The sequence below is a fragment of the Gallus gallus genome, chromosome 14, assembly GCF_016699485.2.
Source record: "Gallus gallus isolate bGalGal1 chromosome 14, bGalGal1.mat.broiler.GRCg7b, whole genome shotgun sequence".
Taxonomy (NCBI): domain Eukaryota; kingdom Metazoa; phylum Chordata; class Aves; order Galliformes; family Phasianidae; genus Gallus; species Gallus gallus.
The window spans coordinates 4,913,436-4,939,802 of NC_052545.1; the positions used below are offsets into that span (position 1 = coordinate 4,913,436).

Here is a 26,367-nt window from a genome sequence, read left to right on the forward strand (position 1 = left end):
CGGACCCCCACGTGGGTTCCGGGTCTCCGTATCTCACACTGATCTGATCTGAGATGTTGCCTTCAGCAAACCTCATGGTGTCTGTCTGTATATATGTGCGCGACGGAGAAAAGAAAAAAGGAAAAAAAAAAAAAAAACCCACACGAAAAAAAGAAAAAAGAACAAAAAAAAAAAAAAAAAAAGAAGAAGAAAAAAAAATCCCAACAGCCTGCTGTTTGAAACACCACTCTGCTTTTTCCGTTTCGTTCTTCCATCCCTGCCGTGCACAGTGTCCCCATGACGGGGACGGCGCTGTGCCACTGCTGTGCCAGTGGCCGATGTCCCCAGTGGGGCTGATGGGCGCTCACTGGGCTCCCCCAGCCCTGATTGCTCCCTCCAGCCCCGTCCCATGGCACCCTCCTCCCCCTGCTCCATGGGGCAGTGCTGGGCTGGGGATGCACAGTCTCCAGAAGCCCCCCCTCCTTCTGCTCCGCCCAGCCGGGACCTCCACAGCTCTTCTGCTTGCTGGGGACGGGCTTTGCTCCCCATGCTTGTGCTTTAAACCCTACGGCACTGGGTGCAAACCCCATGGCTCTGGGTGCAAATCCAGGCTCTCGGCCTGGTGCAGGCAGCTGCGAGCAGCCCAGAAGCAGCTCCTGATGGGCGGCATCGGTGTCTGCCAGGGAGAGCAGCGCTTCAGCCCCACAGGGACAGACATGGGATGCAGGAGTTGCTTCTCTCTTGCATGGCCAGGTTCGCTTGGCTTCAGCTTTGCCTCTCTTTCCAGCTGCTTCAACGGGGCCGGGGGCTGCCAAGGGTGCTTTAACCCCAACCCCCCCCCAACAAATGGAGGCAAAGCATCCTGCAAACCCTGTGTTCCCCGCACCCCCAGCCCTGTGCCCCACCATCACACCCTCCAGGTTTGCTGGCCAAGAAATGTCTGTTGTTTCAGCAGCTCGCCTCGGACACGGGAGAGAAAAGTCACACGAAGCAGGAGAAAAGGAAAAAGAGAATAATAAAAGTAATTAATAAACAAATAATAATCCCGGTGTCCCTGGCAGCGCTGCCTGAAATCTGGCTATTTTTAGTGACATCTTGTACATATGACTGTAAAATGGTAAACCGTGTGTATTATATATTGCCTCATTATATAGTGTATATATATGTATACATATACATATATATAATATATATGAAGACTGTAAATGTTAAGACTAGTGTTCTTATTAGTATATTGCTTCACACTGAAGATTGTGTGTAACAAGCTGTTTCTAAAAGATGTTTATTTTCCTTAAGAGTAAAAAACAGGTCATTGCATTCAGAGCGTCAATAAAGATACAACGATTGTTTTGGAAGTACTCTGCGCCCTGCTCGTGGCCTGTGTTCCTCCTGCGGGCGGATGGCCAAGTGTCCCTTTGTCCCCAAGTGCCACCTGGACCGAAGGTCTCGTTGTGAGCTTGGGGACACAACCGTGGGGTTGAGGTACGGGGAGGTCTTGTGAATGGAGGGTGCATTTGGGGTCCCTCTGGCAGCCAATGTCCCCATCCCCGCCACCCTTGCCCCCCTCCCCCCCCCCCAATCCTGTGCAGCCTCACGCTGGGGGGAAGGCAGGACGCATAGGTTATGCCCTGTGCCCCCCTCCATGTGTCAGACCCCTTGCCCCCAGTCCAGCACACGACAGTATAAATAATTGGCTTTAATCCACTGTACAAAACTCTGCAACTATGAAAATACCGTTTAAAAAGGCAAGGGGGGGGGGGGGGATAAGGGTGAGGTGGGGCACAGCGGGGAGCTATGTACAAAGTAGGAGCACAGCGAAGGGACGGGGGCGCCCACCAGTCCTCCACCTCCCAGCCCAGAGCCACCCCTTCTCCCAAAGCGCGCGGGGTTGGGGCTGCAGGGGGGGCACAGCTCCTAATGAGGGGAATGGGCAGTGCTGGGGGAGTGCAGGGGGGGCCCCTCTTTCCTACCACGGGCACCACGTGGTGCCATCTTAGCTGCCACCGCGGGGCAAACCCTCCTGCCCTCCCCTAATGGGGACAGTGCTGAGATGTGTCCCCCCCCACCCACCAACCCCGTGCTGTGGGACCCACGGGGAAGGGCAGGGACACGCAGCAGACTGGGGTGAGGACGGCCTCAGCCTCGCGCTGGGGTTTTGCAGGGGGTTGGCGGGCACTGGGAGGAGGCACCCCAGGGCCGTGCAATACTGTGACAGTGTCACTAGAGGTCCCCACGTCCCGTCACCCAACTGCGCCGGGTGCAGGGACAGAGCCACCAGGGTGCCCCACGCCGGGACGTACCCCCAACACCCACAGCCGATGGTGGCACGGGATGTCACCCTGCCGCTCCCACCCGCCACCTTAAAAACTGCACCCTGACACCATCCCATAGAGAGGGGGACACCGAGACGCGCACGTCCCCACCACCCGTATGGCGCGGGGAAGGGGGGGGACGACAGGTGGCACGTGCCCACATCCCCCCGCTAGCCCGAGGTGACGGTGGTGCCGCTGCCCAGCTTGATGATCATCTGCTGGCAGTCGTGCAGTGTCCGCCTGTCCCCCAGCTTCTCCAGCGTGCGGGCGGCCTCAGCCAGCATCCCCACGCGCTGCCCGGGGGCCGAGAGGAAGCTGGGGGGCAGGTAGCAGCAGGCCAGCAGCAGTGCTTCGGCGTGCTCCCGCGGCGTGGGGTGGCTCTCCGGCTCGCCGGCTGCGGGGACAGAGAGAAGGGACGGGTGCTGAGCACCCCCTGTGCGCTGTGCCGGATGTGGCACTTGGGGACAAGGGTCAGTGGGCACAGCGGCGATGGGTTGGCAGTTGGATTTGATGATCACAGGTCTTTTGCGACCTATGCGATCCTGTGAGCCTATTTTCCCACGCCAGAATGGATCCCTCACCAAAACTACTCCCCATCCCCCAGCCCTATGGGGGTGCAGCTGGCGGGGTGTCCCCGCCCCCCTCACCCACCTGCCTTGCTGCCCTGCACCCCTCTCCTCCGCAGGCTGCGGTCCAGCAGCTGGTGGGTGCGCGTGGGGCTGGCGCGGGCCATCAGCCGGGCGGTGGCTTCATGCAGGAACACCTGGAAAGGGAAGGGTGGGAAGGGATGGGGAAGGTCGGTTGGAGTGGGAAGGCTGGTTGGAATGGGATAGAGCCAGAAGGTTGGAGGGGGGGGCTCACCCTGCGCATGGCGGGCCGAAGGGTCTGTGCCAGGCGCCGCAGGCTGCTGAGGTCCTGCTGGAAGCCACGGAGCTCCAGGGCAGATGCCTGGTAGGTGCCACGCAGCTGCTGGCTGGCACTCATCTGCTGCTGCCACAGGTTGGTGCGGGTGACCAGGAGCAGGTCGCACAGTAGGAGCTGCACCGCCTGTGGAAGTGGGGTAAAGTAAGGGGGAGTGGGTGAGCAGAGGGCAGGTGGAAGGATGGGGCGCACCCCCAGGGCCCTCGCGGGCAGGCGGGCGCTGCGCGGGACCCCCGCCGGGCTGCATGGCAGGGGCATTGCACTCCCAGTCTGACACATGCAATGCAACTACAATGCACCCCCGCGAGGGCCGGGGACGCCTCCCGCGAGGGCCGGGTGCTGCCCCCGGGCTGGGCTGCGTGTCGTCCCCTCCCCGGCCTCACCTTGTCGATGGTGCACTTGGGGGGGCTGCAGAGCTCCAGGCTCTCCCGCAGGCAGCTGCTGGCCTTCTCACAGTGGCTCAGGCTGGCCTGGCTGCCGTCCTGCTTGCTCAACATGGCCCGGACCGCCTTGAAGGAGTGCAGTGCAGCACGGGGAAGGGGCTTCCTGCACGGGGACAGCGGGTGCCCATCAACACGAGTTGCGCCAAGCCACCCCAGAAAAGAACAGATATGAGGAGCTGTCACCTGGCCCCACTGCCCCCAGCACTCACTCAGAGCTCTGCAGTGCCCGGGGCATGGCTTCCACCAGCGGGTAGAGCCGCTCGGCCCCCTCCTCGTCACCCTTCAGCCAGTGAATGACGGTGCCGATGAGGGACGCCCACCACTTGGACACGGGGTCGGTGCCTGCGGGGCGGGAGGGACAGAAGCACAAAACCGTACGGGCTGGTTGGAAGGAACTTCTGAAGACCATCCAACCCAATGGGACGGATCCCTGGAGCGGGTGCCGTGGGGGAAGCCCTTGTGGTGTGGGATGTTGGCCTTACCTGTCACTGCTGCCAGGCCAGAGCTGATGGAGGGCATGGGGCCAGGCATGCTGCTGGCGTGGGAGCAGCCGTTGAGCAGCTGAAGGTACTCCAACGCATCCGAAAAGCACCTTCTGGCAGAAGGGCCATCAGTGGGGCCGATCCCAATGCAAGCAGAGGGAAGGGGCGCCCCCCGGTACCCATTCCACACTCACCCCTCTCCCTGGGCAGCAGGACGGCCGGGTTCGGGCATGGCCACGCAGTACAGCGCTTTCTCCAGGAGGTGCTCACGGAAGAGCTGCGTCACCTGAGCCAACGGGTCCACTGCGGCACAGAGCGGCCGTCAGCCCCCACCCCACCATCAGCCACAAAATGGGGTGCTGGGGCTCTGGGGGGTACCTGGGTCACCAGCGGAGCTGTAGATGGTCTCCCTCGGGACGCCCTTGACGGCCCAATCCCCGTCCACGAAGAAGCGGTGACCCAATGGGTGGCAGAGCCACTGCATGGCGGGGGGCACAGCCCCACCGTGGGACAGGGCCACGCGGCGGGCACTGCAGAGGAAGGGGCGCTGCGGGGAGAGCGGGGGTTAGCAGGGCCCGTGGGGTCAGGGGGACACGCAGCATTGGGCTACAGGGATGGGGCTGGGAACATTGACCCCATGGAGGCTGAGGGGGGCAGAACGTTGGGCTGCTCGGGGGTGGATACGGCACCAAGGCGGGTGTAAGAGGCCACGATATTGGGCCCTGAGGTGGGTATGGAAGATGTGGCGCCAGGTCCTGCAAAGAGGACAGCAGGAGAGGGACAGAGGGGACACCGAGGGGGGGACAGACTCACAGCCAGGAAGTGGAAGCAGCGGTGCAGGCTGGCCTTGACACGCAGCGCGGCCGCCACATAGATCTCAGCCAGCGCGGCCACCGAGACGGCGTCACCGGCGCACTCGGCCAGGTTGACGGCACTGAGTGCCAGGTTGATGGCCAGCAAGTGCCCCCCGGCCTGCTTCCCTGCGGGGACACGGGGCAGCGAGGCGTCAGTAGAGTCCCCCGCTCATCCCCATTGATGCTGTGGGGCACGGGACCTACCAGCCAGGTGCAGCTGGTGCAGTCGGTGGTAGGCCATGGCTGCGTTGCGGGCGCTCTGTCGGACGTGGGCGCGGGGCGGGGGGTCTGGGCGCAGCCCCCCAGCGCGGGCAGCCAGCCAGCGGCCCACCCAGAGGCGCTGGAGCAGGTGGCGGAGCAGGCTCCACAGCAGGCTGCAGGCCAGGTCCCCGTGGGAGGCGGGCAGCGGGCGGCCCAGGGCCCCCAGTGCTGTGCGCAGGTGTTGGGCCCCCTGTGCGAAGTCCCCCTGGGACAACAGAGTCATCAATGGGAGGAGCCATAGGGGAAGGGGCGGGGCTGGGGGCGGGGTCAAGCATGGGTGTGGTCAATGGGAGGGGGCGTGGCTATTGGTAGGGGTGTGGTCTGATGGGCGTGGTCAGGGCGTGTGTGGCCAATGAGAGGGTGGTGTGATGTGTGGGGGGCGTGGTCAATGGGAGGGGCGGGGCTGGGTGCAGAGGTGTTGGGGAGAGTGAATGGAGTTGTGGAAGGGGGCGTGGCCTATGTGCGGGGGCGTGGCCTATGGGTTGGGGCGCGGTCAGGTGGGCGGGGCTACAACTGCTTAGGGGTCAGAGCCAGCTGGGTTCATCTGAGACAGCGTAGGCTCAGGTTGGGTGGGCGAAGCTAGCCTAAAGTGGAAGGGGTGGGGTCTGGGAAGAGGCTAGGGCTCAGAGTGGGCAGATCATAGAGCAGCGGGCGGTGCTTACCCGGTCGAGGTCGAGGTCTGCCTGCCGGCGGTGCCGCCAGAAGAGCACAGAGGATTCGGAGTGCGGAGGGGTGACGGGCTCCCCGTAGACAAAGAGCCGCACCACCGCTCCCAGCACCAGGGCCACGTTCAGCCCCCAGAACACCAGCGTGGGCCACAGCCACTGCGACCATCCCCACGGCTCCTCTGTGTGCAGGGATTGGGGGGGTCAGCAGCTCCCCAACATCCTCCACCCCAATGGCCTTCACCCCACGCCCACCTCAACAACCCCACCTTGATGGGCTCCACCCCAACTGCCTCATCCCGGATAGCCCAGACCACGCACACAGCCCAACATCCTTCCCCCACCACGGTCTTCATCCCAACAACCTCCAGCCCATGCTCCACCAATGACATCCATACAAACAGTCTTTATGCCATGCCCTCCCCGACAGCCTCCACCCTACAACTACCCCCAAAGCCTCCAACCCAATGGCTTTTACTCCTCCACCCTTCATCTACCCCGATGGCCTCCATTGCAATGTCCTGCAACCTGCTCCAGCCCCAGAGGTCTCCACCCCAAAGGCCTCCACCCCATGCCAGCACTTACCTGCAGTGCCAGACTCAGCCATGATGCTTCTTCCAGGACCAGCAGTACCCAGGCTCCCAGATGGTGCCGGGGCACTGGAGCCACGGAGCAGGGAGGCCAGAGGGTTAAAAGAGAGGCAGAGGAAGACAAAGGCACAGAGGGCCATTCGGGAGCGGTCCAGCATGCCTTGGCTGCCAGGTGAGGGCGGTGGGTTCTCCTGCTTCACCTGTGGGGGAAAGATGCCGTGAGCCATGGGCACAGACATAGGGTCATGGACATGAACACATGGGCATGAAGCATGAGATACAGGGCATGGAGTACAGAGTATGGGTATGCATTCCAGGACATGGACAGAATGTGGGGTATAAGGCATGGATATAGGGCACAGAGCATGGACAATGCACGGTATTTGGGTCATGGATATGGGCGTGGGTATTAACGTGGGCATGGGATACAGTGGTGGAGCACAAGCACGGGTTATAGGGCATGGGCATGAGTGGCAGTGCAAGTATGGACATGAGTATGGGACTGAGGGAACGGGTATGGGACAGAGCATGGACAGGACACGGAGCATACAGGGCATGGGGTACAGGACAACGTATGGCACACACACACATGGACAGGCCACGGGGATGGATATGGGCACTGGGTTACAAGTATGAACAAGATATGAGCGTGGGATATGACGATGAGGCACAGGCATGGGGTGCAGGCCATAGGTACAGGGCACGTGCACGGGGTGGGTAGCAAAGACAATGCATCACAAACGTCCCCTGCATCCCTCCCTCCAGTCCTGAATCGGGTGGGGAGCAACCTCAGGAATCTCCTTCTCCCACACTCGGCTATGGGACCCCCAGCACACCCCCACACCTTGCCATGGTTGCAGAGGGGGCTGTCAGGCTCGGAGTCACTGCTGCTGTTGCTGCTGCCCCCGCTGAGCGAGAGCGGGCTGCCGCGGGATGGGGAGCCCACATCCGAGGGCGGTGGGGTCGGCATCTCCATCACCTCCGCCTTCGCCACCTCCATGGACGCCTCCGCCTTGGGGCCGGCGCCGCAGGAGGCCACCAGGTCCTTGAGGGACTCTATGGGGAGCGGGACAGGGTTTAGAGAGGGGCCGATCACCCCGAAACCTGCCCTCACTGTTCCGGCATGGCACTCACTGCTCTTCTGCACGGCCATCTTCAGGCTGAGGTTCTCCTGCTTCAGCTTCTGGTTGCTCTGCTGCAGGAAGCGGATGTACTCGATGGCCTTCCTCAGGATCGCCGACTTGTTGAGCTGCGAGGGGCAGAGGACGGCTCAGCCCCACGCGCAGCCCCTTCCCCGCCCCCCCCATCCCCACACAGCCCCCACCTTAGCCTCGGTGCCCACCACCAGGTCCTTCAGCTCCACGATCTTGTCGTTGATGGATGAGCGGTAGCGCTTCTCGATGGCGTTGTGCGCCGTCCGCTTCTCCCCTTTGCTCTGCAGCAGCGCCGCCTTCCCGCTGGGCGCCAGCCGGTTGATGGGCAGCTTCTCGGCGTCCACCACCAGCGGCACCGTGGCCAGGATGGTACCCCCACTCACCAGAGCCTACGGGATGGAGGCGGCATGGAAGGGGTCACCAAGCATCCCCACCCCAACCCACGGTCGTGGCGTAAAGCCCATTTGTATGGAAGCCACCAGGGTGAGCGTGGCTCGGTCACCTACCGGCACCTGCAGTGGGGCTGCGGTGCTGCTGGTGGCCAAAGAGGTGATGCTGGAGGTCTTAGCGCCGCCCGCATCCGTCTTGACGGCTGTCAGCAGCAGGGAGTCTGCCTTGATGAAGTGGGGCTGCAGCAGCACCTGGAGGGCCAAGGGGGGGATTGTAGGGCTGCGGTGCAACCAAATGGCCCCTATAGCCACCCCCAGTCCTGGGCTTACCGGCACCGGCTGGATCTGGGGTGACACGGGCTGCGTGGTGGCAGCGGGGCCGGGTGCCAGGAGCTGCTGCGGTGCCACACTCTGCACGGGGCCAGGCAGTGCCACGGGCTGGGCCGGCTGTGGGGTGGGCAGGGGGCTCTGCGCAGCCCCCCCAGGCTGCACAGCTGAGTACGGAGCAGAGGGCAGCGTTACGGGATCCCCAAATCAACCCCCCAACCCACAACTCACACACTCCCAATCCACCCCAAATCCTCACCGGGGAAGCTGTGCTGGTTCTGGAAGCCCACCACGGGCTGGGAGCTGAACTGCCCGGGGGACGCGGGGACGAAGCTGGGGGTCAGCATTACGCCGGGCTGGGGCTGGCTGCTGGGCACGGCCACGGGTTCCTCCTTCACCCCAGGTGCTGCTGGGGGGCCGGGGGCTGGCAGGAGTGGGGCGGGGGGCTGTGGGGTGAAGGTTGGCAGCACGGGGGGGGCCGGGAACACATTGCCGGTAGGGGGCGGCTTGCTGGGCCCCAGGTAAGTGGTGGGGGTCGGGGGCAGCCCCGGGGACACGGTGCTGTCAGGGGCAGCGAACGGCGCATCGAACAGCCCTGAGAAGTCATTGTCCGGTGTGTTGATCAGCTGCAGCATGTCTGAAAAAGAACAGCCCCCCCCCCCAGAACTGGTCAGTAGCAACCCCAAACCTCATGGGGGGCCTCGAAGCCATGGGGTCTCCAGCCCCACACTGCTCGCCCCTGCCCAGAGATGTGGGAGCCCAGAGAAGCACCATGCCCTGCTCCTCAGGGGTTGCCAACCCCAGGGGCAGTGGGGCTGATCTCAGCCTGCTCCCGGGGGGAGGCAAAATGGGGACAGACAGCATTGTGCCATCTCATTCATGACAAACTAGACACCAAAACCTTGACAACCCCAAAAAAGCCCCTGTATCAAGGGCTGAGGAGCTGGGGCTGGGACACGGAGGTGACACATCCAGGGTGCACCAAACCCCCCCACCCCCGGTGCCATGTGCTGCCCCACTCACCCCCAGGTGGGCAGCAGCGCACAAAGGGTTAACCAGCCCCGAGCCTGGGGGTCTGCCCTGCACACGGGGGCGCTGGGGACATCCCCACTGACACACCCCAACACATCAGGGTGCTCCGAGAAGCCCCCACAGAGTGACCCCCATTTGGGCAGCATCCCCATCTAAACACACAGCGGCACCCAGAGATGCCGCCACTGAAGTGACCCACGAGTGCCCCCGGACCCTCAGATGCGCACCCCAAAGCGACCCAGGGGGTTCCCCACGCACCGGGGGGAGCACGAGGAGGAGCAGGGGTACCTTCCAGCGCAGCCCGTGCCCCCGGCGGGGTGGGCACAGTGAGATCCCCCGGGGCGGCGGCTCAGCGCGCGCCGGAGGCAGTGGCATATTTTCAAACCATTTTTCTCGCCTCCTCCCCGTGCGCCCTCCCCGCTGCCGCCCGCGCCAGGCCTGGAGCAGAGCCGGCCGTGGGGTGATGCGACTCCGCCAATCGCTGCCCGCGCGCCCGCCGGCCGCCCCCGGGCAGCCCCAAGGTGAGCGCAGAGGGTCACTCGCGGGCACCCAGCCGAGGGTTACTCCGGGTCAGGCAGCATTAACTCCTTCACTGCGTGTCCCGACATCCCGCACAGACGCCAGCACCTCCGTGTGCGTGGAGGGGGGCTCAGCTCGGGACACCCCCGGCCTCACTGGGTGTTTGTATCCCAGCCGTGGGACGCTGCCCCCACCGCGTTGCTCTGGGGGACCCCGCAGGGCAGAGCACCCACATCAATGGGGACCTTCTCCGTGGTGTCAGTGGGACCCAACCACGTCACCAATGAGGGCGCGGGGACACGGAGGCACCCGGGGACAGCGGCAAACCCACGGTGGGTCAGGGCGCTGTGGGGCACAGGTGGTCGTGGTACGAAACCCCTTTGGTTTCCCACCTCCCTCACCCCATGCACGGCCCCACGGGGTCCCCCGAGCCCCTCACACCCCACACGTGGGGCATGAAAGCACGGGAATGGGGACACGTGGAGGCCCTGGGATCGTGCTCGGTGTGGAAGGGTACATGTAAGCGCCTGTCACCAAAAGCCCTCCCTGTAAATAGCAGCAGCACACCCAGCCCCTGTCCATGCGGAGTAGGTGGTGTCCGGGAAACACCCCCAGAGGGACACCCGCACCCCACGTGCCCATCCCTCCGCTGCCTACAGCTCAGGGTCAAAGAGCAGTGGCCACCGTGGTCCTGCCCGCTGGTGACCCGGGGCACGGTCTCAGCCCTGGTTTGCGTCCAAGGAGGGCAGAGGGGACGCCAGCGCGGCTCCGGGCCGCAACACCTCGCAGGCAAAGTCCTCCCGTGCACGGGGTGCCGCAGGACGCGCCGCTTCCCCTGCAGAGTGCCAACGAGTTAAAGTTCACCCCGCGGCGCGGTTGGGTTCAGCTCCAGCCTCGGCTGTCGGAGGAAAAGGGGCTCCCGGCACCGACCCCACAAAGCGCCCGCGAGCCCTGCGGGATGCCCGGGGGGCTCCGCCCGCCCCGCCCCGCCCCGCCGCGTGCTCCGCCGGCTCTGCCGCTCCGTGCCGGGCTGCCTCAGAGCCCCGACGCGCACAGAGCCCGGGCGGAACGGCACCGCGCGCTGCCTGCTGCGGGTTGGGTGCGGGTTGGGTGCGGGTTGGGTGCGGGTTGGCCGCGTGCCGACTGGGATGGGCCGGGAGCTGCGGAGAGGGTCCCGTTGGTGGCACGACGGGGTCCTACCGGCGCCAGAAAGAGCGTCTCATTGGCACCGGGGAGCGGGGCCCCCTCGGTGGTATGGCTATTGGGTCCCACCGGCACTGGGAATCGGGTCCCCATCGGTGGCACGAGTGGGTCCTATTGGCACTGGGGATCGGGTCTGCCTCGGAGGCGTAATTGGGTCCCATTGGTTTCGGAAAGAGTCCCCTTTGGTGGCACGACGGGGTCCCGCTGGATCGGCGAGAGGGTCCCACTCACACCGGGGAGCGGGGCCCTATTGCTGGCACGGCTGCGTCCAATCGGCACCGTCCCCATCCCGCAGAGCCCCCCCAAGAAGCGGCCACGGCTCCGAGCGGCCCCGAGAGCCCCACGGCGGCCGGGAGCTGCGGGGCGGGTGGGTACCGCGGGCTCGGGAGCCGAGGACGCCCCGCGGAGCACCGCGCCCGGTGCCGCCCCTCCCCCACCCCCCGCCCGACGGCGCGGGGGAAGCCAGGAGGAACGACCGAGAGTAACCCCGGCGGTGACGTCACGGCGGGGCGGGGCTGGCGGCGACACACGGCTGAGCGCTGGGGGAGGGGAGCCGTCCCGGGACCGAACCCGACGGCACCCGGCGTGCGACCCCCGCCCACGCATACAGCACCCCAAAAGCGCGTACCCCCCCCCCCCCGGCGCCACGCCAAGCGCTGAGCTCCCCCGACCGAGCCACGGCTTTACCGAGCGCGCACCGAGCGCGGGGCCCCCCGGAGCGGTTCTGCACCGAGCGCGCTCCGTCCGACCGCGCCCCGCCGCCCGCGACACCGCACCGACCGCGCACGGGTGGTCCGCTCACTGCACCCGCACCGCACCGCACCGCACCGCCCGCCGGTATCGCTCCGAGCCGACAGCACCGCGAGCGCGCACCGTTTCCCCGAGCAGCACCGGCCCCGCCGCCCCTCCCCGTCCCGGTCCCGGTCCGGTCCGCACCGTCGATGTCGCTGAGCAGCGCCGTGTCGATGTCGCTCGCCGCGCGGAGCTCCAGGGCCAACCCCTCCAGGGCGGCATCGTCGAAGCCGAGAGCGCTCATCGCGGCGGCTCTCACGGGCGGCGCAGCCTTTAGGACCGGGGGGGCCGCCCGAGCGGGGTCGGTCGCCGCATGATCCGGCGGAGGGACGGGGATGCGCGGCCGCACCGTGCCCCAACCTGCTGCCGGGCGGGGGGGGGCCGTGAGAGCGGCCGCCCCTCGTCCCGCCCCCCCCCGGGGTCCCCGCCCCCCCCCCGGTAACACCGGGACCCGTTGCGGGAGCGCGCACGGACGAGAGCGGGGGAAGGCAGCGCTGCGGGTGGGTGCGGGGCGCTGTGCCCCTCCGGCGCGTGTCGGCCCCGCGGTGCGGAGCTGCGAGGAGAGGCTGCGGGGTTGGGGAGCTGCAGGCTGGGGGCAATGAGGTTTGAGGGTGCCGCAGTTTTAGGGCGCTGCGGTTTTAGGGCGCTGAAGTTTTAGGGCTCCTTCTCGGTTCATCCTCGCCCACCTTTTGTCTCAGCCCCGGGAACCATCCGGGAAAACAAAGCCCTGACAGTTGGCCCACCCTACCGAGGCTGCCCGTGGGTCAGATGGAGCTGAGGGTGCCCTGCACCGCTTCCCCCCAGCCCCTCCCGACCCCTCAGCAGCAGCGGTGCAGCACCGCACCCCGCGCGTTGGAGGGAACCGCGGGGCACCACTGCGGCGCAGGGCAGCGCTGCTCCCACATCCCCACCCGCAGCTGGAAGACGCCCCATAACCCAACCCCGGGAGCCCACAACGTGCCACGGGGCGGCTCGGGGGGCTGCGCGTTGCTCCCGAATATAGGACCGCGGCGGAGAAGCCGAGCTCCGTTCCCTTTTCCCGCGGGGCAGCGGAGGGCCGTGGGACCCCAGGCGTGGGGCGGGGGCACGGACCCCCACAGCAGCGTGGGCATCGCTGAGTGGGGCCGGGGCAACGACCCAGACCACGCAACGCGGGAGGGGGAAGACACGGCACCAACGCGGCGCCGTTCTCCCGTTCCGCGCCTCCCCCAAAAACAGGAGGGCTGCGCCCCACGGGGACCCACGCGGGGCTCCCACCGAAGGGGCCGCGGCCCCCGCAGGGCGGTGCGGTCGGGGCCGCGCGGGGCGGGACTCCCCGGAATGACGGCTGGAGGGAAAACCCCGCCCGTAGAACCAGCGCGGAGCGGCCAATGAGCGCGGCGGGCCGAGTGGGGTGATCGCGCATCACGGCGCGGGGCTGCGTGACATCACGGCGGTCCTGCGGGGATCCACGTGGTGCGCGGCGTGCGGCCGCTGGGAGGGAACCGCCGCCGGGAGGAGACGGGCGGGATAACCGAGCGGGCGGCGGGCATCGCGCGGTTGGGATCGGGGCGCGCCGGGCCGCGGGGGGGGCAGCCGCGAAACCGTCCGCCGCTCAGCGCCCCGCGCGTCCCCGCTGCGACCCGGAGCCCCTTCCGCCCGTCGGCAGCCCCGCGTGGGGCCGTACGGGGGGGCTCCTCCCGGGGGGTCCCGAGGGGAGGACGCAGCGCGACACAACACCGCGACACAGCGCGCACCTCCGGTCCACACCAGTAGTGCATTTATTGGAGTATCTCACATGCAGGAACCAAAGTAGAGATGATTTCTGGAACGGGTTAAACGATGGCAGATTAATACAGTTGTACCTTCCCTACGTGAATACAGCAACGTTTTAGTGTTGGGTTTCTTTTTTTTTTACGGTTGGTTTCTCTTTACATCGTCGATCTCTTTACAGTTATGTCCCCCTTCTCTCCCTACCCCATTCCCAAACAAAAAAATATCCAGTATCTTCAGTAAATAAATATTATCCACTTTTATCTGGAAAGCCTACGGCTGTAATATACAGAGAAGCTATTACACAGGTTACATCTGTAGGGTTAACGATAGCTCATAGGAACATGTACAGAACGAGGAGCCCGTACTCATAAGAACACAGAGCAGGTGGGAAGCTCGGCACGCAGACCCGCTCACTGCTTCCTATTTCCATACCACTGTCTGCCCTGAGCTGGTTTTCTTCTCCAGGGAGGGCTCAGCACGCCCTGTGGTTAGCATGGAGGAGGCAAACAAGGACGGGGAGGGGATGGAGGGAGCATCCCTGAGACATCCCGACAGCCTCAACGAGACCAGGAGGCCATGGGACAGACCGGGCTGCTGCAGTGCAGCTGTGTTTGCTCTGCACGTCCCACATCCATGGCTGCAAGCAGAGCACCGAGCAGAAGAGCAGGGCCAGGCGGTGCTGCTGGGATGCTGGAGGAGCGCAGCTGTGGGTTCTGCTCGGGGATGGGACCCACACGCCCCGTCCCAGGCCTGGATCCACCACCCGGATCTGTCCTTCCACCACTGGAGGGAAACACCTCTCTGCAGCCAGCTCTGCTCCTCCATCAGAAGGAAGAATCCGTCACCGGCCCCCAGAAAGCAAGCTGAACGCAGCCACGCAGACAGAACACCGCACCAGGACCCTACTTCAGCTCAGGGTTGTACAACCAGCCCCAAACTGACCTGCCCTTCTGCTCTGCGTGTCCCAGAGCCTGCGGCTGGGGTAACGGGGAGGGCCCTCTGCACGCAGGCTGTTCCCTTTACAAGACACCGTGCTGTTTTTATGAGCAGTTCTCCTCTGAGCCTCACCTAAACACCCTAAATGTCTGTACAGCACATTGCTACCTATCACACCTGCCAAAGATGCAGCTGCAATCTACACGTAACAATTAAAAAAACCCCAAAGGATGTATTTAAATAGAAACCGTTCATTTCTTACATCTCAGCACACGAGGGGTTAAAAGAAGAGGTTAAAAACACACTGGAAAGAAGAAGAAAAAAACACCGACAAAATAAATACCTTAACCTACAATGGGGGTTGATAGAACTCAGGGAGGACCCTGGCAATAACTTAGTGTCACTGAGCATCGCGCCGCGGCTCTGCCTGCCCGGGAAGCACCGTGATGGGGTTTCCTATGGAAGTGGCTCTGCCTGCAGCTCCATCCCCGTTTGAGGAGGGAAAGCGAAGGAAGAAGAAATCCCGAGGTCGTTCTCCAATGCGAAAACCCCTTCCCCGATCGGTTTCCACTGCTCAGGTTTTCAGCAGACCAAAAGAGGAGGGGGAAGATGAGAGATCCTGATACAGGACACCGGGGAATGTGTTCCACCTGTGCAGGCAGGCTGGGGCTGCACCCTGCACGCTCCCTGCCTGCCTTGCTCCAGCACAGCTTGCTCTGGGGTCCCCCAAAGGCCCCTCTGCCACTGCCCCAGCTCAGCCCTCCCGGGGAAGGCACTGCCCTGGGGCTGCCCCGCTCCCAGCTGGCGGCACCCTGTGAGTGGGGCCCCAACTTCCCTGCAAAGAACTCGTGGGACCAAAGCACACCTTATGGCCTTCAGTTATGGGCACAGAACGCTTTGAGTTGTGCCAGCACGCGCTCCCTCAGCCTCAACCTTCTCACTTCTCTACTTTGCTCTATTCATCACCGACAGCTCTGAAAGCTCTTCCAGAAAGATTCTCCCTGAAACGGGAATGCCCAGGATAGGCTCGGCAGGAGCAGCAGGGTGAGCAGCTCCCCTCTATGCTCAGGTGCTGGGGGTGAAGCTGGGACACTGCAGGGCTGTGCTAACAGCCCCGGTGCCGTCCTTGCCACTCAGCATCACACGACCACATCCCCATGCTGGAGCAATGCGATTATCTCCTGGGGCTTGGCAGGGAAGCTGGATTAACGTGCTCAGAATCACCTGATGTGGCCATTTACAGGGTCAATGCGTTTCAAGGATTTAGAAGAGAAAATCCACGCTTCAAACACCCACGGAGCTTTTTGCATTGACAGGAATACCAACAATTCACTCTGTGCTGGTGAGACTGCTCGGGTGATCAGCAGACGCTGCCTGTAATCAAAGCAGCGTCACGACAGAAGGTTTCCTGGGTTTCTGGGAGCTGTGGCTGCAGCTGACGTGCTGTAGGAGCTGGCAGCAACATGCCTGGCAAGCAGCACCTGAGCACCGCGCTCACCCCGTGTCAGAGCAGCAGTGCATGCTGCTCCATCCTGGCATTGAGTTATAGCTACAGAGAAGACAAAATAGAGAGGGCTGACCTGGGATGGCCTGGGAATCCTGCACCAAACAGCGTTTCCCTCTGCAGATGAATGAGACAGCTCCCAAAAAGCAGCAGTGCTGTGATCCGGCCATTCGGGAAAAGACAGTGTGCATCACAAGCTGCCAAAGCGTGGTGTGCCTTGAAGAGCATCTCAGGAGCTGAAATTACCAGGCCCAGATAGAAGCTTCCGTCGTTCTCCTATCAGCTGTTTATAGCGTGGCCTCTCAGTCTAGAGCAGTGCCTGACAGAGCCCCACACACACCAGCCCGACAGATATCAGCATCCAGGCCAGAAGGAGCTGGTTAGGCAAGGCAAGATCCCAGGAGAGGAGTGTCCATCTGATAGGCTGCCTCCCTGCCAGGCCAGGAGCTTCTCTCTGCCACATTCCTCTCTCACTGTGACCCCACCACCCTATGCCACCGGGTTGCTCCCAGGGAACATGCTGGGGATGCAGGGGGATGCAGACAGTGGGGGGACTGCAGCCCTCTAGGAGCTGGGATGGAAAAAGGGACAGAGGTTTTCAAGGATGCCCCAGAAATGCTTGGGATTGTGACCAGCACGGTCACAATCACCCAACACTCTCAGGCCCAGAAGGAAATGAGGGGTTTCACCTCCAGCACAGGCATAGCCAGTCCCTCCACGATAACTCTGGGCATGCTCACAGACAGCTCTGGCAGGTTTGCTGCCCTTCCCATCGCAACTAGCACCAACAGCCCTAACAGCTACGTCAGGGAATCCAGGAACATCCGTTCGCACCTGGTCCGTCAAGTCCCATCCACCTGCAAGGATGCTATTTACAACAGCTGAGACAAATGCAGAGCTCTACAGTCACTGAAGAAGGAATGTTAGGTAAGGAAAAAATAACCTCGCTAATTTAAAAGGCAAACACGCTAGTAAAAACCCTCCTGTGAGAATGCTCTCCCAAAGAGCAAAATGCTTCACGCGCTCACGTTGCAGCATCCATTTAGCTCAGCGTTTTGCATTCCTGACAACTGCCAGAGCTACTGGACACGGCCAACAGACTGCTTCCAAATTAGAGCAAGCCCAGATAAAACACAAGGAAAAAAATACCCTGTGAGATTAAGAATATGAAGCGCTGCACAAAGTGGGGAAAAGCGACCGCCATATGGTACAGGGAGATGTGTGAGTGGGAGAGTAAAGGATTTTAACTTGTGAAGCACATGTTGAAAGGGGAACAGTTGTTCCTTGCTGTCGGATCCGACACGAAAGCCAATACATTAACATTTTATCTAAAAATAAAGACACGCTCCCCCTGCACATTCCAGCTCAGTCAATTACACGCTGATCGACAGAGCAGTCGACTTGGCAGGACCTGCCTACAGAAGAGGATGATCCCTACGCCAACTGAAGGGCAAGGCTGCTCTCTCCCCTCTGGGCTTTTGTTTCAACACAGTGTGATGCAGTCATGCATTCGAAAGGGGTTTTCAGCATCAAGAGCTGGTTTTGTGCAGCTGGGATAGGAAGGAGGGGATTAAGCGAGCGCTGGAAAATCGCAGTCTGGCAGGAAGAGTGTTGGACTTAAACAGAAAGAGTCGGCTTGTGGGGATGGATTGCTGGAGACCGAGAGAGAGGGAAGAAAGAGAAGCAACCTATGAAACTTTGGGGGAGAAAGGGTTGTTGTTAGCCAAGTGCTGTGGGAGGACGAGGTGGCCGTACAGCAACGCTCTCCTGCAGAGCACGAGGTGGGACTGCGAGCTTCACAGTGCAAACAGGGCATCCTCCGAGCGCTCCTGCTTTTTCCTGCTGGAAGGGTTTGTTGGAGGGGTGGGGGCTTCCAGGGGAGGGGACGGCAGGTTGGGGACCATCTCCGCCGCTTTGGCTCGCTCTTCTAAAAACTTGTCAAATTCTGCAATGCAAAAAGAGGAAAAGAGAAGAATGAGGGCTGTACTTCTAGCCCCAGGGACAGAGGTGGGCAGGGTCTGAAGTCCCAGTGCCTGCGTTCTCAGGAATGGGTATGGACACTCTTTGAGACACCCCAGCCGTGGCAGCAGAGGGAACTGAAACACAAACCACAACGGGAGCAGGGAAACCTCATTCCAAAGGGCTGAGCAGCACGGCTATGCATTCCTCCTGGCACAAACACAGCACGCAGCCAGGATGGCAGGGAAGCACTTAAAGCTGGGAGGGCTCCTCATGCAATAAGCACCAACTTTCTGCTCTGAAACACCCTCCTCCTGCCATACTGAGTGCAGAAGTAGGGACCAAAGCAGGGTATTCAGGCTGCATGCTAACCAGGGAACAGCTCACAGCCACAGCCATCTCCGCTTACCTTCGCTGGTCACTCCTTCTTCCAGTTCATCTCCTTTCTGCAATTGGAACAAAAAGAAGTGTGAACACACAGACAGCACTTCACCACTCTTCCCCCCCACCCACACGTGTAATGCAGCTGGACATCGCTCATTTCCACGCTCTAACTATCTGAGCAGGGTGACCTGGGGGAACTGTGCAGTTCTCCCATCAGGCTGGTGCTGACTGACATGCTGCAGGGCAGGAGGAAGCACCAGAGATGCTTCAGAAGATTGCTGGTGGCATCTGATAGCCAAATTTTCCCCTCTGGACACCAACGGCAGCCCAGTGCTGCTTCCACATCAGCCAGCAACACCGAGTCAGACCAACACTGTCATGCAGTCCTGTGAAAGGACTGAACTTTGCATGGTGCCTTCAAATAAAACACTTTCAGCTGACAAAGTAGTTTGGGACTGGTGTTCTTCCTGGGGGTGTTCATTGCAGATCTTGTGTGAAAGTGCAGCAGGTTTCCTGGTGTCCGTGCTGTGCACAGACCTGGTCAGGGTGGGCTGGAGGAAGGATGCTGCTGGGCAGTTTGGGACACAAAGGCTGGGATGCCATGGGGTCAGCATGTTTCTACCAGCTGTGAATTTCTAACAGTCCTTTAACAAGGAATCAAGTCCAAGAAGGTGACATCCTCATCAATCTCTTAGGACATCAAAAATGGACTAAACTGATACTCAGATGCCTCAAGTTGCACCTGCTTTGAAACAGAGAAGTGTCTGTGTATGGGCTTTTCCAGCAGGAGGGGGGGAGCAGACTGAGTGGCCTCATAGCAGTGTCCGATGCCTGACAATGAAATGTCCCTCAGCACCTGCTAGGTTTCTACAGTACAGAGGTCTCCAAAGGGACACACAGCAGCCCCTGCTTCATGTGCACATGTACTGTTTGTTCCAGTGTATCCCAAAAGGGATGAGGAAATAAATAAACATTAGCTAATCTAATCTGCAGCTTCCTCAGCTGGGAAGCAGAGAACTGAGATGAATCTTCAACAACAACAACGAGGAGGGGAATCCACCTAGAGTCACGTTATCCATCTAGCTACCCAGGGTGCAGCCGATGCCCAGAGCTCCCTCCGTGTCTCTCCATAAGATTCTCTCTCCTGACAAATTGATGTAACTGGGAAAGCCTTGAAGCAGAGTGGACATGTTAAGTTTTCCACATCTCTTTGCCCTGAGCAGACAAACCCAAGAGCTGCAGGAGCAGGGAGCTGCCAGGGGACAGTCTGTAGTGGGAAGGAGCAATGGAAGGAACCGATCCTGATGCTTATGGTGAGCACAAAGAAACAGTTTGGCTTGCTCACAGCACATTTAAAAGAACAGTCTGAACTGCAACCTACCCCCATCCCCAAAATGCTCTTTGATAATCAGAGTCGGGTGCTGACATCAAAAAAGAAACCTGCATTAATGCGTTCTGGCTGCACCACTGCCTGGCCCAAATGGGTACTGGTGCAGCAAAACTCCAGGCCAAGAGAAGAGCTACTTTTAGTTCTGTCTTTCATTTGTTTGTTTAATAATTACCAGATAATAATCTCTCTAGAGAACTGAAAGTTATTAACGTTGAAGAGATGTTATACATTTTTATTTTTATTGTTGTTATGAATCATATCAAGACTTCCTGCTTGCAGATCTGAACAAAGACACACTGATTTGGAAGGAATCTGGGCCTTGACATAGCAGCTCTTAGGAGCATGCCTGGAAGTAAACACATGCCTGGATCCTGCCAAAGCCAACACAGCTTTAACCGTGTGCTTTAGGGTTAGTGGAGAGCACAGGTAAATCTCAGCCTGTCTTTGGGGATTTAGAACTAGGTGATCTATGAGGTCCCTTCCAACCCAACCACTCTGATTCTATGCCTATATGCTTTCCTCCAGACATGACTTCTGGAATCATGCCGTTGTGTGATGTTAGCATGGGCAGGTGAAAGCAAAGCAACTCAGAAAAACGTCTTGAATTGCTGAACGCAGTGCTATCTCCACCTGCTTATATATTCCCCTCAAAAGGAAAGAAGCAATATGATTTAGAAGTTTTACTGTCTTCTCGTAATGAGAAATGCCAGTAACTCAGCAACACATCGAGAATTATCTGTACAAGAGCTATTGCCCGTGTGAAAAATGAAAATATAAAGAGTCTCACCACGTCGGTACTGAGCCACTCCTCAATGTCATCCATGACAGAGGACTGTGCAACAGGGATCTAGGGAGTGCAGCGAGAGAACAGCAAGGCAGGCAAACCCAACCACATCCACAACCACGGCCACAGAGCGATGGAAAACGCCAGAAATAAGATTAAAAACAAAACAAAAAACAAAGATGTAAGATGGGCTGGAAAAAAAAAAAAAGTGACAAAATATAAATGGCATTTCAAATAAAGAAACACTCGGAAAGGAAATTACGAACAACAAGGCTTAAAAAAAACAGGAGAAAGATTATGGGGAATGACGTGACTGGATGCCAGCGCGTGATGGGTCAATGTCCCGACCACATATTAAAACCATCAGGATGGGCTGATGATTCTAATCCTGATCGTGAAAAGCTTTTCAGGGTAGAATACTGGATATTGGTTGGGTTTTGAAATGTTAAATTTATACTTCTCTTTTTTTTTTTTTTTTTTTTTAATGGGTATTAGCCACAATGAAGGGTTAGCAAAATGAGGGCTCAAAGCCTTCTGGCAAAGCTTGGCTGAAAACAATTTAATTTTCTCGGAAGGTGGAGGCAGCCCGAGACAAACATGATGTTCCACTCCTGGTCCTCCTCCCACTGCACCCAGGGCTCAAATTCGAGCAAGCCTGGCATGGTTCCTCTGTTAAAGGCAGCCCTTTTGGAACAGAGGCAGAAGGACCAAGCTTACGCAAAGCATGGTGCCACCAAAACGCAGGCAAGGAGGAGGAGGAGGCAGCAGCTCTGCAGGAGCACAGAGCACAGCTCGTCTCAGCTCCTGCCTCATTGCTTCTTGCAGAACTGCATGGACAGCTCAACAAAATGGCAACGATGCGCTGCTGTGACAGGAGAGCAGACACAGCACTGGGCGCTGCAGTGTGGTTACTGCACAGAGCCGGCGGGCAGCGGCTCAGCGAGGGGAAATCAGTGTGCGTTAGGAAAACCATTTCCTGATGAACTGCGCTGCTTAAACACAACATCGGGCTGTGCAAGAGGTAAACAGGAAAGCACCACAATAGAGCTAATAAGGACAACCTGCAAAGCGCTTGGAAAGCAATGTCAGGCATGCAGGTGGCAGCGCATGGGGCTGGCATGGCCGTGAGCTTCCCTGGAGCTCTGTGGGGCTGTTGGAGATCTGCCTGGAAGCTCTGCTGGGAGAAGAGCCGGCAGAGGCTTTGCAGGTGAGGTCAGCAGGAGATGCAGCTTCCTTGCCACCATTTAGCAGTGCTCTGCAATAAATTTGCCTTCTAAGGTTGGATATTAAGAAATATTTCTTCTTGGAAAGAGCAGTCAGGCACTGGCACTGCTGCCCAGGGAGGGGGTGGGGTCACCATCCCTGGAGGTGTTCCAGAACCACGGAGATGTGGCACCTGCGGGCATGGCCAGTGGGCATGGTGGGGTAGGTTGGATGCAGTGATCTTAGGGGTCTTTTCCAACCTTAATGATTCTGTGATTTAGTAGGGAAAGGAGTCAAATTAGGGTAACAGCCCCTTTTTAATTTATAACAGAGCACAGCCAATATTGGCTCGGCGTGAGGGCCATTAATGAGAGCAGAGCCCTCCAGACATCCTCCACCATGTGCCTTCTCAGGGACAAGCTACGTCTTGTTGAGCTGACTCATTAATTTAACAGCTTTGGAAAATCCTGGCTTCAGAGACACGAAGTGAGGAATCTATTCAGCCTACAGCAACCTAAAAACTACTGCGGAAGTTTCACTGCCGACTCTCCCTCGCATTACCTAACAGTGCACACAGCAAGCAATGCTGCAGAAGGTGCAGCTTTGGGAGCTGTTGGCAGCTCTGAAAGGTGCCCAAGTTTCTTTAAGGATGATATTACAAAATGTGTAGGAAGGTGAGGAGGAAATGAGTAGGTTTTGTCTATTTTCCCATGAATAAAATAAGGGTGTTTCTCTAAAAGGGTGGTCCTGGGGTCCATGTTAGGAACAGGAATTCAAATAGGGGCTCCCCTGAAAGCACAAGAGGTGATCGAATCAATGATGCACTCCCAAGGGTCACAGCACTCCCAGGGCTGCAGGAGTCCTCCAGAAACAGCTCAGTTTAGGAGCTGAGGAGTCGTGCTGCTGTGTTTTGTATGATTGGAGGGAAAAAATGGTTAGCGGTAGGAAATCTACTTCCAGGCAGCCCTGCTCAGAAGAGCAGAGGCACTTATCACAGCTCACACACAAGAAGCACAGAGAGCTGTAAGATAAGCATTTGAGCATGTCAGATGTTTGCTGTTCAGCTCTGACCCTTTATAAAGCTTCCCCCATCTTCCACGGCTTTCAGTATGCACAGAGAAAAGCCCAGGAGTTGTACCTACTGCTCCTGCCGTGCTCAAACTTCCCATTTACTCTCCTCAGATTGAGCCCCATCTTCCCCATAAAACAGGGGTTAAATGTATCAGGTTCAATTTGTTCAAAAATAAAACAAAGGGGGGAACCTTCAAGAGTAACTGAAAGTTTTCCAATGTTTGAACTACAACACTGTACTGTTCGGGTTTCATTTGAGACTGCCCATGCAGAACGTGACTTTCTGCCAGCTGCGTATTTGCCACATCTCCCCCTTCCCAGAGTCTTAAACCAACAAACACAGAGTGGACTTTTGTTAAAGCTAATCCTCAAAACACAACAGAAGCAACGTGAAAATAAATTAGCTGGTTTACACATTTAAAAAGACAACAGTTTATGGGAACAAACAGCAGCAGCAGCCACAGACAGCATGGAAATGGCTCCAGAATGGGACAGTCCTGTTCATACGTGGATTACACAAACATACATGGTCTGGTGGAGCTCTCAGCTTTGGCCAGACAGATCCCGCAGATCATCAGCGTTGGCTGCAAGAGCTGTTTTTATAATGATACTGTGATTTCTTTTTTAAAAGTCTACGCTTTCTGTAAATGGAAATTAAGTCACAACATATTTTTGGGTACTTTCAGTCACTGGCTGTAAATAAAAGATGGGCTCACGGTTCAAATCTCTCTTTTTTTTTAAACTAAAGTCTTTGGAAAAGTCCTACAAATGGGATCATCTCCACAGGCCTGACAGGGAATAGGTGAAGGAGGGCCGGGACAACAAATGGGACATATCAATCCCTCCGAATCCACAAGAATTTGGAATTCATGTTCTTCCTTATTTAAGTCAGATTGTGTTGGTGTTCTCACTATCAGTCAAAGCCAAAGTATTGCCAATATGTTTCCTCAAAGTCATAAAATCCAATATTCTACCCCGAAAAAGACAGTTTAAGGTTATTATTATCACATTTTATTTCTATTAAAAAATGATCCCACTGGAAAAGAAGCCGGGATGAAATGACAATTCAGGTCTCTAGGTGAGCTCATTAATGTTCTTAAAGCATTTAACAAGATTCATGCTAATTGTTGCTAGACGATTATCTTGTAGTAGCTTTGTTAATTTCACTTCTTTCCAGATGTTGAACAAAGCTGACACCAACACCTGGTTGGCTGCTACTCATCCCCTTGGTTAGCAGCAGTCACAGTCCTGTTATTCCTATAGCTAGAGCACTAGGATAGGTGTTAGCAATCTGCTCCAGCCTACCCCGACAGCCCTGTGATCTATTTCAAGCTGTTGTGATCTTGAAATAGCTGCCTGGCCTCCATATTAAAACACGTTTGACTTTACATGTAAGGATTTAATTAGCTCCTTGATTACTTGTAACTATGTTTACACATTGCATAGATGGGGAAGGCAAGAGCTCAGGTGCGGTATGTTCCCAGCACAGCCTGTTGCACCCGTACAACAACCCACCAGGCAGGGTCTGATGGGCACATCCAGGCAGCAAGAGCCTTCCTTCACCTGGGCGTCAGCCTTGGCCATGAAATATAACAACCTGATAGGTAAAGGAGACCACGTCCTCCTCAGGACAAGGGAACGTGTCTTCAGAAAGGAGAGGGGTCCAACCACGCAGAAGGGATGAGATCTTCACGCAATCTAGGCTCCAAGATGACTTGCGTCAGTAACCTCATCTTACCCAACTCATTTTCTACATCTCAGATCCTATCTCTCCATTGAAAGTAGACAGAGCAGCATCCCACTATGTTTCTAATCAACATCTCAGCAAAGATTTTGTTTAATGTCTACTCATGTATCTTTACAGCTCCTCTCTGGCCAGGCACGCTGCTGGCAGTCAGGCTGCAAGGCTGAGGGCTGTCCATACCTGCTGCTGTGAGCTCTGGGTCAGTTTCATTCCCCCTTCATCACTGCCTCAACGTCTGTCCTGACGCTGTGGTTTAGGCAACACTTGCTCCTTGCTTTTGCAACAAATACCCACTTGGCACGGGAGCAGGCAGGCAGATTATTCTAACAACCAAATGTATTCATGCAAATCTCAATAGCAGCTGAACTCATGAGAAAGGGAACTGGAATTACTTGCATTAACATGGGGTGGCCTTACGCTAAAGGCTATGGCTAGGAGCTACTGCTGCAGACCCTCTCCCCCCCAGGCGTGGCCCAACCTGCAAAACCCAGACTTCACTCTGCAAGCAGATCCCTTACTGGACAGCTTAGTGACATCCCTAAGGCATGTTTGAAAAAAGAACACTTCTTGAAGACAGAACTAAGTTAGCTTTGCAGGCAGAGCTGGAGGGGATAAGCATGGTGTGTCCCTGTGGACCTGCCAACACCTTGCTAGAACTGAGCTACAGATTAAGCTGAAACAGAAACAGTGCTTCCAAATTCCCCAGGAGGTACACACGGAGCCCTGACTGAGCCTCTCTCTGCACAGCTGTGCTGGGACACACGGAGATGGAGTGGAAAGAGCTCAACACTAAGCTTAAATGTATCCTAGTGAGGAAAGAACATCAGGTCACAACAAAAGGATGTGATGACCACTTGGGCAGGTTGCTCCAAGGAGAGCAGGGGACAATGTCCTTTTTGTGGTCTCAGTGTTGCGTAGGCACAGTTAATAGCAGTGGCAGCTCACCCTTCTTTTCTCCCTCATCTCTAAAATACAAGAAGTTACTGAAGAATTTATACACCAGGTCCATACTGGGGATGCCAGCTATTGCACCTGTTTTGCAATTGCTATGAGGTTGTATTAATACACACAGTTAAGAACTACAGCCAGGTAAGAAAGAAGAGTTAATGATTAGTGTAGGTTTATTTTAGGTATTTCTCTCTCACATTTAGCATACAAACAAGGTGACAGGCTTGTCAGAGCAGCGACCAGCCGCACAGCCAGCCCCTCCCCCTCCCCAGCTCTGTATGCCTCCATGAAGAGTGCAGTATCCTTTTTCCAGACCGAATAACCACAAGCCAATAACAAATATTGTTTGTTTTTTCAATAAAGCAGTGGTGTGAGGGGTGTGAGCAGCAGGGCTGCTCTTGTAAACAGTGGGACGGTAAAGAAGAGGACCTATCTCAACCACAGGATTATTCATGATGGATGGACACCTAGCAGTGGTACAGTGTACCTGCACCGAGTTGGTGCACTCTGATATTGCATGCTCTGACAGTTCTTAGCCTTGAGTTTTCTGAAATGTTTCTCTTCCTAAGCACCGGTGGCTCAGTCTGGGCCATCGCAGGCCATCCTGCACTCAGCTTCATACTCAGAGAGTGTGTACCAACCCCAGAGCGTTCTGCACTGTGAGTTTCTGAACCCAGCTGCAGCCAGCACTGCCTCAATAGGACTGTTACAACTTCCTACAGTTAGGTCACATTACTGCTACTATTCTCAAACACTTAAAATGATG

The 26,367-nt window shown here is 58.0% G+C and overlaps 2 protein-coding genes and 2 non-coding genes across 12 annotated transcripts in view; 1 reads left to right on the forward strand and 3 right to left on the reverse strand.

Annotated features, from left to right (window-relative positions):
- Positions 1–1,245: 1,245 nt before the first annotated feature.
- On the reverse strand, positions 1,246–12,298 carry SREBF1 (sterol regulatory element binding transcription factor 1). Of its 6 annotated transcripts, none has more exons than NM_204126.3 (19): positions 12,068–12,298; positions 8,637–9,014; positions 8,381–8,544; positions 8,168–8,302; positions 7,832–8,050; positions 7,642–7,756; positions 7,352–7,563; positions 6,503–6,707; positions 5,915–6,099; positions 5,196–5,457; positions 4,951–5,117; positions 4,516–4,684; positions 4,332–4,440; positions 4,138–4,247; positions 3,865–3,997; positions 3,596–3,758; positions 3,153–3,338; positions 2,943–3,054; positions 1,246–2,685 (listed from the first exon to the last, which is right to left on the reverse strand). In NM_204126.3, the coding sequence occupies exons 1-19, from the start codon at positions 12,165–12,167 to the stop codon at positions 2,462–2,464; spliced, it is 3,348 nt and encodes a 1,115-aa protein (NP_989457.3). In that variant the 5' UTR covers positions 12,168–12,298; the 3' UTR covers positions 1,246–2,461. The 6 variants fall into 6 exon arrangements, with proteins under 6 accessions (NP_989457.3, XP_015149595.2, XP_015149594.2 ...); XM_015294109.4 differs by having other exon boundaries at positions 4,138–4,250; XM_015294108.4 differs by having other exon boundaries at positions 12,005–12,298.
- MIR33-2 (microRNA mir-33-2) lies at positions 3,439–3,525 on the reverse strand. The gene has a single exon (NR_161942.1). It is a non-coding gene; the product is annotated as a microRNA mir-33-2 (primary transcript).
- Positions 12,299–12,636: 338 nt separating the features above from the next.
- On the forward strand, positions 12,637–12,709 carry MIR1682 (microRNA 1682). Its single transcript, NR_035175.2, has one exon. It is a non-coding gene; the product is annotated as a microRNA 1682 (primary transcript).
- Positions 12,710–13,660: 951 nt separating this feature from the next.
- TOM1L2 (target of myb1 like 2 membrane trafficking protein) overlaps positions 13,661–26,367 on the reverse strand; it is a 51,085-nt gene continuing 38,378 nt past the window's right edge. For 2 of the 4 annotated variants that reach the window (NM_001270967.2, XM_015294180.4), the window contains 3 exons: positions 20,639–20,698; positions 18,487–18,523; positions 13,661–18,063 (listed from right to left, as the gene is read on the reverse strand). In NM_001270967.2, the coding sequence (NP_001257896.1) occupies positions 17,915–18,063; positions 18,487–18,523; positions 20,639–20,698 (246 nt within the window). In that variant the 3' untranslated portion in view covers positions 13,661–17,914. The remainder of the gene's footprint in view (positions 18,064–18,486; positions 18,524–20,638; positions 20,699–26,367) is intronic. The other 2 variants (XM_015294182.4, XM_015294181.4) reach the window with 1 other exon arrangement.